The 13,975-nt window shown below is 56.6% G+C and overlaps 4 protein-coding genes across 4 annotated transcripts; all 4 read right to left on the minus strand.

Annotated features, from left to right (window-relative positions):
• Nucleotides 1-1,146: 1,146 nt before the first annotated feature.
• THITE_2114873 (uncharacterized protein) lies at nt 1,147-1,950 on the minus strand (the record flags this gene model as incomplete). Its single annotated transcript, XM_003652934.1, has 2 exons — nt 1,508-1,950; nt 1,147-1,447 (listed from the first exon to the last, which is right to left on the minus strand). Coding segments are annotated over exons 1-2 (425 nt in total), but the record flags the coding sequence as incomplete, so codon positions are not given.
• A 3,385-nt stretch (nt 1,951-5,335) lies between these two features.
• THITE_66812 (uncharacterized protein) lies at nt 5,336-7,349 on the minus strand (the record flags this gene model as incomplete). Its single annotated transcript, XM_003652935.1, has 6 exons — nt 7,184-7,349; nt 6,640-7,125; nt 6,521-6,579; nt 6,281-6,461; nt 5,983-6,224; nt 5,336-5,923 (listed from the first exon to the last, which is right to left on the minus strand). The coding sequence occupies exons 1-6, from the start codon at nt 7,260-7,262 to the stop codon at nt 5,336-5,338; spliced, it is 1,635 nt and encodes a 544-aa protein (XP_003652983.1). The 5' UTR covers nt 7,263-7,349.
• Nucleotides 7,350-8,856: 1,507 nt separating this feature from the next.
• Nucleotides 8,857-9,660, minus strand: THITE_38236 (uncharacterized protein; the record flags this gene model as incomplete). The annotated part of the gene is made up of 2 exons (XM_003652936.1): nt 8,857-9,218; nt 9,354-9,660. 2 exons carry the CDS (start codon nt 9,658-9,660, stop codon nt 8,857-8,859), a joined length of 669 nt encoding a protein of 222 aa, XP_003652984.1.
• A 1,874-nt stretch (nt 9,661-11,534) lies between these two features.
• On the minus strand, nt 11,535-13,672 carry THITE_2114877 (uncharacterized protein). Its single transcript, XM_003652937.1, has 5 exons — nt 13,506-13,672; nt 13,386-13,435; nt 13,014-13,277; nt 12,836-12,926; nt 11,535-12,756 (listed from the first exon to the last, which is right to left on the minus strand). The coding sequence occupies exons 3-5, from the start codon at nt 13,245-13,247 to the stop codon at nt 11,636-11,638; spliced, it is 1,446 nt and encodes a 481-aa protein (XP_003652985.1). The 5' UTR covers nt 13,248-13,277; nt 13,386-13,435; nt 13,506-13,672; the 3' UTR covers nt 11,535-11,635.
• Nucleotides 13,673-13,975: the final 303 nt, after the last annotated feature.

A 13,975-nucleotide genomic window follows, 5' to 3' on the forward strand; every position in this document is an offset into this window, starting at 1 on the left:
GGTTGCTGGTTAAATTAGCTTGTACATAGAGAAGGAACAGCAGTCATAAACAATGGGAGGGGGGAGGGTTTCCCGAATTGGATTCCCGGCGGCAAGCGAAGGTGTCTGCAACCGCGCCGAAGCTTGGCAGCGGCAGGCAGAACTGGCCAGTTTGGACCTGTTCTAAGTCCTGGTGCAACCATTTGCGTTGACCAGTGGTGTTCATGTCCGCCCCCACACGGCGCCATTTTCTACGCCGCTTTGGGATTGGGCATCCCCGGCGTCAGGTGATTTTCTTGCCTCGTTCGAGATCGAGTCACATCGGCTACATCGGTTCGCGTATCTCAGCGTCTAAAGCGCCCCCAATAGGGGAGGCGCAAGACAAACCTAGGTAGTTGGGTCCCGCGCAGCATTCCTAGCTTGGCTAACAGACCCGGGCAGCCATTGGTGTTTGCGTTTCTGCTTGGGTGCGTCGAGGGAATAGGTGAAGCATCGTATCATTGCTGAGCGGCATAGGTTAAGGTAGTCCTCACATAACTCAGCCAAGATTGTAACGAACAACTGATAGTAATCAGATTCATCACGAACTCTATACACAAAAACCCAAAAACAAAAGGGGGTATACTCAAGCGTCCTCTATGCAAAACCCTATCGGGTGAATTGTTAGGAGAGAAATGATGGAAAAGCAAGGAAAGATAAGAAACAGCCAAAGAAAAAAAAGAAAAAAAAGAAAAAAAGAAAAAAAGAAAAAAAGAAAGAAAAAAGAAAGAAAAAAGGAATTAAGAAGCTATTCCTTCTAATCCGACCGTAGTTCGCCTTGCTATGCATGCTCTCTTGCCCAGTCACTTGTGAGTAGACGCCGCAGTGAGATCTCCGGCTCTCGCCTGTCATGAAATCGTACGCGAGGGAGGCTAATGGGCGCCCCGAATGGCAAAGTCGTCGTGACCGTGTAGAAAATCAATATGAGTATGGATAATCGACTGCCGAGTCATCTGGTAAGTTTGTCAGTCAGAAACGGCTGCCTATTGACGAAGCACTCAGGGGGTCTGTTACATTCATAAGACTCGTACGCCTGCTGGTAGGCTGCTGCGCTGTACGACTCGTCAGGGGGTGGGGTACCGTACACCAAGTCTTCAACCGGCTCTGCAAAGATGTGTTGAGATGTGGTGTTAGTCAAGTGACCATGGCGAGGAGGGAAAGGGGGGCTCCCGGCGGGCTCACTCCTCACTCACCTTCACATTCGATCGGTTCGCCTTCCTTCATGGCACCTTTCTTTTGAGCCCGCTTCTCAAACCGGGCGATATCTTTGGGGTCGACCACTCTCCCTCGTAGGACGAAGCGAGTCTCTTTGGGCGGCTCCTGGGCTTGTCGTTCCCGCATTGTCTTGATCATGAACATGTACTCGCTCGCCTTGATGTACTTGGTGTCGAGGTTCCATTTTTTCAATTGGGTCTTGTATTGCTTCTCGCTTCATGTGGTTCACATCAGCTACACGGTCAAGAGCTTGGATTGCTGCCGGGGTACTTACGTTGCCTTGAAGGTGTACGTCGCCTCCATCTCCGCCATGACGTCCTTGAGCTTCATGTTCATGGTATTGTAGAGGTGGGCGATGATGTCTCGGTACGGCTCCCAGTCCTCGGGCTTGGACGGTCTGAAGACGGCAGCCTGGCTCTGCTGGGCAGCCGGTCCGGCGTACCCGTAGTAGCCGTCCATGGCGCTGGGCTGGGATGGCCAAGGGACAAGATAGGTTTATCCTTGTTTCAAACCACGATACGGGGGCGGGAGGGTAACTGGATGTTGAAGCTTGAACTGGTCGAATGTTGCAAGGGCTGGCGAAGTGCAGAAGGAGGAAACACGATGGACTTATATCCATTGTGGCTCATGTCATGGGATGAACAGGAAGAAGATCTTTGGACTTTGCTGCCTTGCCCTTTCTGCGAGGATGACTAGGCAGCTGGCGGCCAGGCGGATGGGGATATGGGGCACGAGAGGGCCGACGAGCCCCGATGCCATGAGGTCTCAGGGCTAAATGAGAGACAGGATGACTCGATGTTTGCCTTCCAGGGAGCCTTAGCCGTGGATCGTGGGGCGTGGGTCCAAGTGCCTGGAACGCGGCCGCGGAGGTTGAGCGTGCCCAGAAAGAGTGGGACTCATCACGACGGCCGCCTGGTGTAGACGCAGACGTTCACCCGGACGCCATTCGTGTTGCACAAGTTCCCTGCAGCCATCCCCAGGCAACTTGCCCAGAGACGAGCCACAATAACCGTTGAAAAGAGATCGCAGACAGAGAGCAACAAAGAACCAGTTTGACGGAGAGTCGAGAAGAGAACAAAAAAAAAAAAAAATGGAGGGGATGGCCTCGACAAAACCGCGTTGGCGAGCTGAAAGAGCAATAATTAACTACCTTAGCTCCGCGTCCTCTTGGCGGCCCTGGCGGCCCTGGCGGGCCCTCATCTCCATCCAGCAGTCTCCGCGCTAGATCTTAAAGAGGTCCCGCCAAGACTAATTTCGGCCAATTGTCGGCAATGTTTTTACAACGTCAGTACCCCGCCAAGACCGCCAAGGGGTTTGCACTATTGCCACGGGTTAGCCACAGGTTAGTTCGCCGGGGGTGCGGGGGGCGGCGCCAGCCCCCCGCTGGTTAGGGTGAGGGTTATGGTTAGGGTGAGGGTCAAGGTTAGGGTGTAGGTTAACTTCGTTTTCTTTTTTTTCAATTTGGTTGAGGTTTCGCAAAGTTGTTGCTACGAGTCTTTGCAATTCTTCGTTGTTGATGTTGCTCGAAGTCGTGGCGACCCCGCTCCCTCGCGGCAATTTGTAAATACTTGTAAGCGGTAGGTTCCGAAATTAGTCTTGGCGGGACCTCTTTAAGAATAACCGTCTCCGCGTCCCCACCCCAAGCAACGACCATTGCAACGATCAGGACGAAAGCGGGCTGTTGGGACCGCGCGCTGCCGATGCGAGGATTCTGAGGCAGGTAAACCGAGATGGGCCGGCGACGCAACTCGGGTAAGGTTGTTAAGAACGCCAGAGGGGCCAGCACGGCCAACCACCCGCGTCTTCTTGGGTCTGCGCGGCGTTGAGAGAGAGAGTGTGTGTGTGTGTGTGCGTGAATGAGAGACGCAGACAAGTCGACGACGGTTGTGTTTTTTTTCCCAAGACGTTGATGGATTGGAGAAATCCAGGACCGCCGCTTCGGTGGAGTGAGGAAGATTGGCCGGGATAAACCCCTGTAGTCTGCCTGTTCAGCGATCCACCCGGGCCTTGCTGCTGTGGTTTATTGATACCAATTCGGAAGGCGCCAGGCAGCAGAGACGTGACTACAGCGTCGTCCTGGTCCGTGACTCCGTTTTCCACTGCCGCTTGCACATCCAACCGCATATCTGGCGTCTTGGCTTCCGTTCGTCCATCTCGCGCTTGCGCTTGACTGTTGTCCTCACACCGCAAATTTCGTCCAATCTAAGGTTACCTACTTTTGTTCCTCGCCGCAAGTTTGCAGCATCTCTCACTCATGTTAATCCACGGTAGCCTAGGCTTCCCGCAGCGGTCTGAGTCCTTCTGCCAGTGACTCTGACCAACAGGTCGCCAAACCCCCGGTGAGGAAGAAGGTTGCAACGCATATCCCATGAGCTGGGTTTTCATGCAGCCACCCGCGGACAGCTAGGTTGGTGCATGCAGCCATCAACTCAAGTGCCAATCAGGCAGGCTCATCTCAACCAAGATGGTGGGAGACTTCAAACCCTGTTTCACGTCCACCCCAAAAATGCGGACCGGGAACACGAGGTTACCGTCGCTTCCATTCGTTTTCCCAACGCAGGATGCAGTCTCGGCGCGGGACGTATGCAACACCAGCACGGCCCCGGCGGCGCCAGGGTCGACCAGCGTCTGCCGGTGCTATCTAGTATAATCTACGCTAGTAGTGCTGAGAGCACGCATCGAATGCACCGCAAGGTGGCGGCAGCCACCTGCCTATGCAAGGTACCGGAGCCCATTAGAAGCCTGCGCTGTTAGTGTCGATTCCGGTTCGCGGGGTTAGCCGCCGGCTTCGGGCCCGCCATCCGACGTACGCCACGTGCTATGGCCGACTCCACGTGGCGTCGTGGACCTGGAGGGTGGCCGTGCCGCGAAGAAAGCACACACATTGCCTAGCGCCTCAATAGTTAACGGGGCTGACATTGCGCTTCCGCCCTAGAATAAGGCGATCCATCGCGAGCCCGCCGCAGCTGGCCCCGACCGTAAGAGGTGCACTAGCGTCGCTTTGAACGAACCCGCAGCCCTCGAGCCGCCTCGGAGGCCTCAGCTCCCTTACTCCCAGTGGCTCTGTTGGACACGGCGTTGATTCCTGGTAGCGACCACGAATCAAGCATGGGGAGGCATCCAGTTCCATACTTATTCCGGAATTATGCAATTTCCCATCGAATACCAGACAATCCCCATCGAACTGCATTGCAAACCAGCGCGCTTCCCGGTGACCAAATCGAGAAGGTAACGGCCAAAATGCCTTACCCAGCCTTTCATATTAGTCAGGCTTGTTCGCTAGGGCAGACACGAGAGGGAGCCAAGCAAGCCTCAATGTTCGCAACCTGCGTGCCACTGACCAGTCTGCCTTTCACCCAATCCTCCGAGTGTTGTGGCTGACCGGGTCTCGGCAAACACCATTTGGGACACATTAGAGAGGTTGGGCAGATTACAGTCGTAAAGTCCCCAATCGCTGAGAGGGTGGCCGAGCTCTAAGCTGCTCAAGGAGGAGGGTGTGTTGATAACATTAGCACTCCATGGCTCAGCAGACTGCATGGCGATTCAATTAAAATCAAGCACGAGTGAATATCAGTTCACTGCTCGTACGAGCAGCTACCCGTGCAAATACAGGCACAAGATTAGGTTTGGCAGCTTGGGTTGAGTATCAGTGATTGGATCCCTCCTTACCAAAGACAGTCAAATCGTACCCATTCAATGGCACATGCGCTTATCACTTAGTTCGTTCGGCATCAACCTCAACTGGTTTACTGACCTCCTATTCTACCTAGGCCGACGTGATCCGACATCCATGGAGAAATTCAAAAATCAACGAGTAGTTAGCCTAACTCCAGATGTCCAACCTTCCGTGTCCTCCTCCCTCCCAGTTAAGAGAGCAGGCAGCACGCCGGCCCCTTTAGGACCAATTTTCATCCTTCGGGTTGTCGACATCGCAAATTCAAAGTCAAGAACATCCGACTGCCTCCCTATATCACGACATCCCCTTTCCACTAGCACCCAAAACTATGCTATCCCGCTCCACACACTCTTCACGTTCCTCAACTACTTTGCTCCGGCTGGAGCGGAGAAAGTTGATGAGAGGGGGGGCGGACGGGGAGCATATTTAAAGCTCCTTATGCCTCTTCCCGCCGGCGGCCTCCTCGGCCTTCTTCTTCGCCGCGCCGCTGCCGATGCGCAGCTGGCCGGCGACCCAGTCCCAGCCGCCGAGCACGGACTCGCGGACCTTGGCGTAGAGCGTCTCGGCGGGTGTGGTGGTGCCGTACTTGAAGTAGGTGTGCTGGCGGCGGGCGAGGGCGCGCAGCTCGTTGAGCGTCGAGCCCTGCGGCGCCGGCACGCCGTAGCTGTCGAGGTACGCCTTGAGCTCGCTGTCGCTCCACGTCTCGAACACATTGGCCTTGGCCGAGTCCGTCGCGCGGGCCAGGTACGACGTCGCCGAGGCGAACGACGAGCCGCCGGCCGACGACGCCGACGAGTACGCCGACTGCGCCGCCTCGACCAGCTCGTCGCGTGTCGCGCCCGACTTGGCCGCCACCTTTCTGGCTGCCTCGTTGCCGCTCGACGCGAGGTAGTGCCGCAGGTTCTCGAGGCTCAGGTCGTCCCACGTCCAGGCGGTCCAGCCGGTGGCCGCCTTGTGCGCGTGCTTACGCACGAGCGCGCGGAGCTCTTCCGTCTTGGAGCCTTGGGGAACCGGCTATGGTTTGTTAGCAAAGTTAACAGACTCCCACAGGGGACAGGTCACGGTGATCATACCACTCCACGCGCATCCAGATAGCCCTTCAGACGGCTATCGGACCACGTGTTCACGGCCTTGTCAAAGGCGTCCTGAGCAGCTTGAGACGCGGCGTCGGTCGCCTTGCTCGCAGCCGAGCCGATGTTGGAGGTCGCGGCGCCGAAGGCCGAGGCAGCAGTGCCGGAGACGGTGTCGCCGAGGATCTCAGCGCGGTGCTTGCGAACAAGAGCGCGCAGCTGGTTGAGCTTGGTGCCCTGGGGGACTGCGCCGAGTTAGCATCCAAATCACGCTTGTATTAGTGCCTAGACTGGTACACACCACTGATGCCGTTCTTGTCGCAGAATTCCTTCAGCTGAGACTCGCCCCATGAGTCAATCAGCTTGTCCGTGAGAGCAGCGTATGCCTCCTGGACAGACTTCCGGGAGCTCTCAGCCTGCTCCTGCATGCGAAGGTAGGCGAGGCGAGAGTTGCGGCGAACAGAAGCAATGAGCTTGTCCCGCTGTAAAGGGGGTTAGCTTCCGCACTGTTGGGAGCTTTTTCCGGGGGGAAGGAACGTACTGTGGTCGGCTGCGGTGCAGGAAAACCATGAGTATCAAGCCACTCCTTCAAATCGGACTCTACCGTCACAGCGAGTTAGTGGGTGCCCACCATTGGCCTTTTGTCTGGCTGTTACGCACCAGTCCAGGTCGCATACAGCCAATTGCCAGGGTAGACCGCGGCCTCTCCGATCTTCTCGGCGATGGCTTGGTAGTTCTCGCGGGCCTTCTGGAGCAGCGTCTCTCGCTTGCGGGGCTGGGGAACCGGGATGCCATAACGATCGCAGAAAGCCTTGAGCTGGCTGTCGGTCCAGGTATCGAGAATCCAGTCCTTGGCGTCAATGTAGGCGTTCTGCGCCTTGTCCTCCGACTCGTACCAGGCGCTCTTGACCCGGTTGATGAGAGAATCTCGGGTTTCCTCGACCGCCTCCTTCGTGTCGATGCCCTTCTGCTTCAGGTAGCCAGTGAGCTTCGCCGTGTCCCACTGGCGATAGGGCTCGACAACATATTCGTCCCAATTCTTTTGCACGAGCTTCTCGAGCTCTTTGCGGTCGGCCGGAGTCGGGTAGGGAACGTCGTGGTCGGAAAGCCACCGCTCAAGCTCCGTCTCATGCCACCTGTTATATGCTGTGATGTGACGTCAGCGTTTTCCGCTGTGCACAAGGACGAAGGGTAGCCATCGTACGGGCGTTAGAGAACCATGAGCTGGCCACAGCGGCGTCGGCCACAATGACCAGCGAGAGGAGCGCTTTAGCAATCCTCATGGCACTTTCTGTTTGGTTGCCGAATCAACCTTTGGCAGTCTCGATAATGGTAGTATGTGGTGATAATTTAGTCGGTCAGCTTCTGAGTATCAAAAGTGAGATCTGTTGAGAAAAAAGTAGGGCAAACCAGTCGAGAGGGACGGTGGTTTTGTCATTGTGAGCCAAGCGTTGCTTGTTCGTCAGCGAGCTTTGAGTGGCGGGGTCTTAGACGTCACTCCTGCCAGTTAGGCCAAACAGCATTGTTCGATTCACTGGATAGAAGGAAGCTGTGCGGATGGATAGCTCCAGCTTGGTGACGTCACGCCTTGACGCAGACAGCAGAGCTGGAAGGAGCTCCAAGTCCCCCGCGACGTGTCTCATTACACTTACACAGCACCTTCCAGCCGGGGGATGTCCTACCGTACGCTAGCGTAGCTGCCTGGCCTCTCTGCAATTGGCCTCCGCAAAATACAATATTGGAGCCACCGTCCGCTGTCGATCGAGGGCATACATCATTGTTCGCTACGGGTGGCCGCGTACATCGCGTCCTGTGAAGTTGGGAACGGATGAGTTGCTTAAATCAGGATAGCGAACCGCTTGATACTTTGGTGAGCTCCGTATGAGTGTAGAAGATGGTTTAGGGCAAGCATGAAGACTTTCAGGCACTAATTTAGTAGTCGTATGCAGATCCCATCTTGGCTTTCTGTTGATGTTTCTCAACCAGGCTAGCCAGGCAAGTTATCCAACTATCCTTTGCAAGAGACAAGATAAATGGCCCTGATATCCCTCAATTGCTTTTCACCCGCGATACTAGGAACCTCGGGCCAAGAAATACCGTTCCATCTCTTTAATTCTGTGCTAACCACAGGGTAAAAGAAGAATAAATAAATAAATAAAAAATAAAAAGAAAAATAAACCTTTGCTTCACACTGGAACTCACGGGAGGCAGGCTAATACCCGGCTAACATGGACTCGTGGGCCGGACAGTGTCTCAACGCCAAGTTACTTAGGTACACAGTTGATTACGGAGAGACCTGCCAAACGAGTGCCGGTGATCCTATCCTTGAGGTTCCAGTGAAACAGTGTGGCTCGCAGAGCCAAACGTGGGCTGTGGCTTGTATAAGCAGTTGGCCAAATAACAGACCCATTGCGAGGCTAACCCCCTCCATCAAACACCAAAATATTACGGCGGTATTCGTCCGAAGACGCTGGCAAGGCACTACGTGGCATGTCCGGGCATGTAACTTCCACTCTTGTCAGTTTCCACTAAATACGTACAAGAAAAACGCCATTGGCGAGGCTCACGCGTCGAAGAGCCGACGCCGGAAAGCGAAGAAAGCCGTGGTCGTGGCTTAAGTCGTACATTCTCAGTCCTTGGATCTCCCATCCATGAACATACCCAAAACTTCACTCGTTTCCAATTACTGACTCTGCATGCCCTCCCTCGGTTCGTAGCCAACCCAGCCTCTTTCGTTGCTGGGCACTGATCAAGGGGGCATCAGACCGCATTCTCGGGAATATCGCAAGGATCGTGTCCTGTGAACAATCTCAGTGTCCATATTCTCGACTATGCAACCTCGGGGGCATGCAGAGCACAGCACAGCACCGCCCGCACTCACTTACCATACTCGCACACGACCCCGATCTCTCTAAACTCCCTCATGAGCGCCATGCGCGCAGCCTCGGCCTGGCAGCGGAAACTGCCGAAGCGGACCTCGAGCAGCACACGCCCGCCGTCCTTGCTCATGCCGCGCCAGATCACCTCGTCGAGCTGGTACACCAGCTTGGTGTCGAGGTAGCGGCACAAAAATGCCTCGTTGACGACGGCGGGCGGCCCGCTGACCAGCAGCACCCGCGAGCGGGTCCCGCCCGTGTCGACCTCGGCCGACCGGATGCGGTTCCACGACACGCGCGCGCGCAGGTGCGGGCTGCGCGGCGTGCTGTAGCCCGTGGCCGCGAACTTGTTGTAGAAGCGCTCTGTTGGGTTGGGGGGCAGGTCAGTCGGCCACGCTTTACCACACCCAGAAGGTACAGAGGAAAACAAGTGCGGGAGGGGGAGAAAAAATGAAAGAAAAGTAGAGAGAGAGAGAGAGAGAGAGAGAGAAAACTCACCAGCCCCGCGGCGCTCGAAAAACACGACCTTCGCAGCGCTGAACGCATGCCCCCTTTCCGGCGCCGGCGGGTTGATGTGTGTCGCGAAGACGCGCCCGACGCCGCGGATGCCCGACAGCAGCTCGTGGGTCGTCAGGTCCGGCGCCAGGCCGACCAGGAAGAGGCTGCAGTTGGCGTCGTCCGGGATCATGGCCGACTGGTTGCGCGCCAGGTTCGGGTCGCCGCGGTAGTTGGGCGAGAAGCCCTTGAGCAGCAGCGCCAGCGTCTCCTGCTGCGAACGAGGGCCCTCGTGCGTCCGGCACGTCATCGGGTGGTAGTACGCCGGAGTCGGGTGGTTTGTTGCGGGATTGATGACGTCCAGCGCGTAGTTGTTGTTCTTGTAGTTGTCGACTTGGTGGCCATCGGGAGCGCTTGTGGTATCGGGAACTAAGGGACCGAAAGAGGCTGCTGTCGCGGGTGGTTGGGCCACCGGTGGAAGCGGAAGCTGGTTGCTGACTGGGGACGGAACAGAGAACTGGTGGTTGATGGTGGATGCTGCATTCATCCAGCGATCCGCGGTCACAACCGAGAATGCTGGTGAAGCCCACGAAGATCCCAGGTGGTCCGCCTGCTGCAGTCGGTCTTCCATCGGTACTGTCCTCATCGTTGCGATTTCGGAGCTGACGTCGATGACGTCCGATTCATCACAATCTTCAAAATCAAAATACTTCGACCGGTTAATCCCGTTGTCAACGCGCATGGTGGGACGGAATTGGGCGCTTTTCGTAACTGGGAACGTCCAGGACGATGGTAACGACTGCGGGTTGTGGAACGAGGGTCGACGCGGAAGAGGCTCAGAAGATGGAGAGAGAGTGATGGGGCGTGGCGGCGTCAAATATGTGGCAGAATTGGAGATTTCGCTCGGCTCTAGGTTGCGAGAAAGGCCACTGCTGGTGGAATTGGCGCTTAAGGGCTTGGAGTCGAGAATACTGGGAAAACCCTCCTGGGAGCCGGGAGTCTTTGTCGGGCCGGGGCCAGGCGGCCACTTGTTGGCAGCAAGCATCCACGGCCGCGGGCACGGGTTTGGTCCGAACTGACTGCGGCCCATTTTGGGCTGTTCAGTTTGAACAAGCCCTTTTGCTGGAGGGTTGGTAATCCGCGGACTGGTCATTGACCTGGTGTCCTTCGCGGGTTTGCATGGCGACTCATTCAATCCCAGACAGGCGACTTCAGCAAGACGCCGTCTCTCCAGGATTTGTGCCCGCCAAATGTCATCTTGGGCCCAGTTCCCTCCTAGATGCGTCTTGTCACTGCCAATCTGCAATTCAACAGTTCGAGTACCCTGAGACAAGCCCAGGGGAGTAGTGTCAGGCGTCCAGACGAGGCTGCTCGATTCCGTCCTTCTCTCGGGCGTCGACAGAACGGAGAACGGACTTGAAGAGCCGAGAGACTCCGGAGATGAGCCAGGAGACGCCATGCCGGGCAGAAACCGAGCAACTGTATCCAGGGCTGAAATCGGCGTTGTGGCGATGGAATAGAGCCCGCCTAGGCCTGGAGTACCTCTAAAGGGCAAAAGGTTCGAATTTACTACCAGGGAGGAGAGTACATATAGTATGGGCTGTTCCACTCTTCGCATCTTCTGTCAGTGTCTCAGGCCCTAGGTCATTTCGTTGATTCACATTATATCTTTGTCTGTGTTCCGAACCGTTGTCTGCTCCAAAGGGGAAGCCTGCGCCAGGATTCTGAGACCTCGGACATATGTACTGGAGAATAGAGGTGCTGAAGCATCTTCATTATAGCAAGGTGACTGAGCTTGATTTCGGTCTCTGGTGCAAATCAAAGCCCGTGTTGAACACGCCTCACATATTCGCCAAATTCCAAGGTAGTCTATTATTTACTCAACTCACAATGGGCAGTTGTTCCCTTATTCCTGTTGTTTCAAAGCAGCCCCTTCGTCATTAAGGAAAGTTTTGGAGCATCAAACATATGTCTACTCGCATCTAGTGACAAGTCATGATGAAAGAATGTGTCCTCTAACCGCCTCTTGTCAACTCTGCCTAGTTGTCAGACTCAAATCCGCCGAGCCTTCTAGATCCCAGTGATGTTCCTGGTTTGGGCTTCTCTTTGTCATCCACCTCTGCCACTCATGCTCGGATGAATCACACCACCTCACCATGTGCTCCCCAGCCGGATGACTCCCATTCCAGCACGCCAGTGTATGCCCCTCTTCCACGGTTCATCATGCCAGTTCTAAGCCATGACGGTATCCCCTTCATAACATCTCTTAGCTCAACTTTGATTTTTTAAGCCTTCACAGCCGCTTCCTCATCCCTGCCGCTGTCTCTTTGTACCTGGGGGTCTAGTTTCTGGGCGTCGACCTTTCCTACGATGCCCGACCCCCGAAACGCCAGCAGCACTACAATGAGCGCGAGGATTCCAAGGGAGAAGTTCCAATATCCCGCAGCCCTAATCCCGAGAAGCGACGGCGCATCTCCCACTTCGACAGAACCAGCGCTCTGAACACTGACGCCCCTTTCTCGCGCCATCACGGCCGTCTGGATCGCGGTGGCGACGGCCAGCCCGATCGCGCGTCCAACCTGGCCCATCGCGTTGACGAGGGCACCGCCCAGGGCCTGATCTGCTTGCGGCAGCGAGCGGCTCGTGAAGAGGATCAGACACGGCCACGTCGTGTCGGCGCCGAAGACCGCGAGGATCATGGCCGGGAGCGACCAAGCCCAGTAGGTGGTGTCGGGCGGGATCGGCAAGGCAAAGAGCAGCGCCGAGACGGACACGCAGGCGTCGCCGATCGCCAGCAAGATGTACGTCGGCACCCGCGCCAGCAGCTGCGAGACTATGGCGGCCGTGGTGAATCCGGTGATGCCGCTGGGAATGAACCGGAGCGTGGTCTGCAGCGGGTCGAGTCCCTGGTAGTCCTGATAGAAGTACGTCGCGTACACCAGAAAGCCGTTGAAGCTCATGAAGAAGAGCGCCATGGTGGCCATGGCAGCACTGAACTGCGGGTTGCGGAAAATGGACACCTTCATGATCGGAGCCAGCTTCCCCGTCTTCTCGAGGTACCTCTGCCAGACAACGAAGAGCGCGACGAGGACGAGCGCTACAATGATGAGCACGGAGACCCACGGTGTGCGCCAACCCACGACGTTGCCCTCGGTCAGGGCAAAAAGCAGGGCCAACAGGCCGCTCGTGACCAGGACGGCTCCCAGCCAGTCGACAGAAGGTCGGCTGCCGGGGGAGGCTTGTTCCTGGATCGTCTGCTTCGGGGGCGGAATGACGAAGAAGGCGGCCGCACTGATGGCAAACCCAGCCAGCGCTATCACCACAAACACCCATTTCCAGGAGGCATACTGCGCGACGAAGCCGGCCACCAGGTTTCCAACCACGCCGCCCAACGGGGCGCCAGCGGCTGCGTCACAACCAGGGCGTGGTCAGTAAATCGTCTAATCGTCATCCGCTGGAGGAACTACCATGATAAGTGATCATACCGAAACAGCTAAAGGCATAATTCTTGGCCTTGCTAGGCGGGAACGTAGTCCCCAGAATTCCTATCGCAGTCGGCACATTCGCGGCAGCGCCCTGGGCAGAAAGTCAATCACCCACACTCAAAGATCTCGATCATGATTTCAAATTAGCACAACAAGGATGAGACCTGTGCGTGCTTACCAGCCCTTGCAGTGCACGGAGCAGATCGAAGGCAATCTCATTCGGCACGAAGGGGTTGACGAGCGTCGTGACGGCGAACCAGGCCGAGCCGCAGACGAAGATCTTGCGCTTGCCGTAGATGTCGGCCACCCTGCCCCAGAAGAGCAGGAAGCAGCCGAACGTGAGCGCGTAGGCCGAGATGATCCACTGCAGCCGCGTCTCCGGGATGCCCCGGTCCTGCCCGATGGTCGGCATGATGATGACCACGGCCTGGCCCGACAGGCTCTGTTGCCGTTTTGAGGTGAGCCTTCCAGCCTAATCATACCTCCTTGGGAGAGAGAGAATGTCCGAGGCTCAGAGTGAGGGGCAGGGAAGAGCTTCTGTCAGACGTACGTTCAGGAAACTGGCGCCTGCCAGCGTGGCTACGAGAGCGATGCAACGCGCTTTCGAGAAGGGGAGGCCCGAAGTCAGGTCCTGGTCGTGCTCCTGAGCAGCCTCGGCGGCATCGCTTACCTCGGAGTCTTCCGAGTTCGGTTGCTGATGGGCACCGCCGGCCGCTGCCTCTTCATTGCGCCGGATATTAGCACTTTCGTGAACATCGTGTGCGGGCGGACTCGACATGGTCACTCGACAGGCGTGGGACGCATCGACGGCGGGTTTGAGAAAGGGCAAAGTCGAACGGACACAGGCATCGTGATGTCAAACAGCGGTCAAAGCCATCGTGGTCAGTTATTATTGCCCAAGGGGGTCTCCGATATTGTTCCCTAGCCCGGCCCCACTGATGCTGATGACCCGCTCTGGGGACGGCGTGTCTCCATACGGAGCGAGTACCCGGTCTCGAAGGGTACCGTCCGGGGTAAATCCGATGGTAGTGCCTCCGGTCCCGGAAGCCGTCTTCGGCAGTTCGTGTGGACCAGGGAGCGGAAGAAGAGAGGACTGCCGCACGCTGGCTCGGTGATTCGGCCTGAACATCGCCGAGGCGA

Source organism: Thermothielavioides terrestris, chromosome 2 (genome assembly GCF_000226115.1).
Source record: "Thermothielavioides terrestris NRRL 8126 chromosome 2, complete sequence".
NCBI lineage: Eukaryota > Fungi > Ascomycota > Sordariomycetes > Sordariales > Chaetomiaceae > Thermothielavioides > Thermothielavioides terrestris.

Bases quoted from the DNA above. Each gene is read 5' to 3' on its own strand.
- THITE_2114877 (XM_003652937.1), bottom strand. From the start codon at position 13,247: ATGCCGACCATCGGGCAGGACCGGGGCATCCCGGAGACGCGGCTGCAG. The intron at 12,927-13,013 runs GTAAGCACGCAC...CTTTCTGCCCAG, and splicing joins TCCGTGCACTGCAAGGGCTG to GGCGCTGCCGCGAATGTGCC. The intron at 12,757-12,835 runs GTATGATCACTT...GTTGTGACGCAG, and splicing joins TTATGCCTTTAGCTGTTTCG to CCGCTGGCGCCCCGTTGGGC.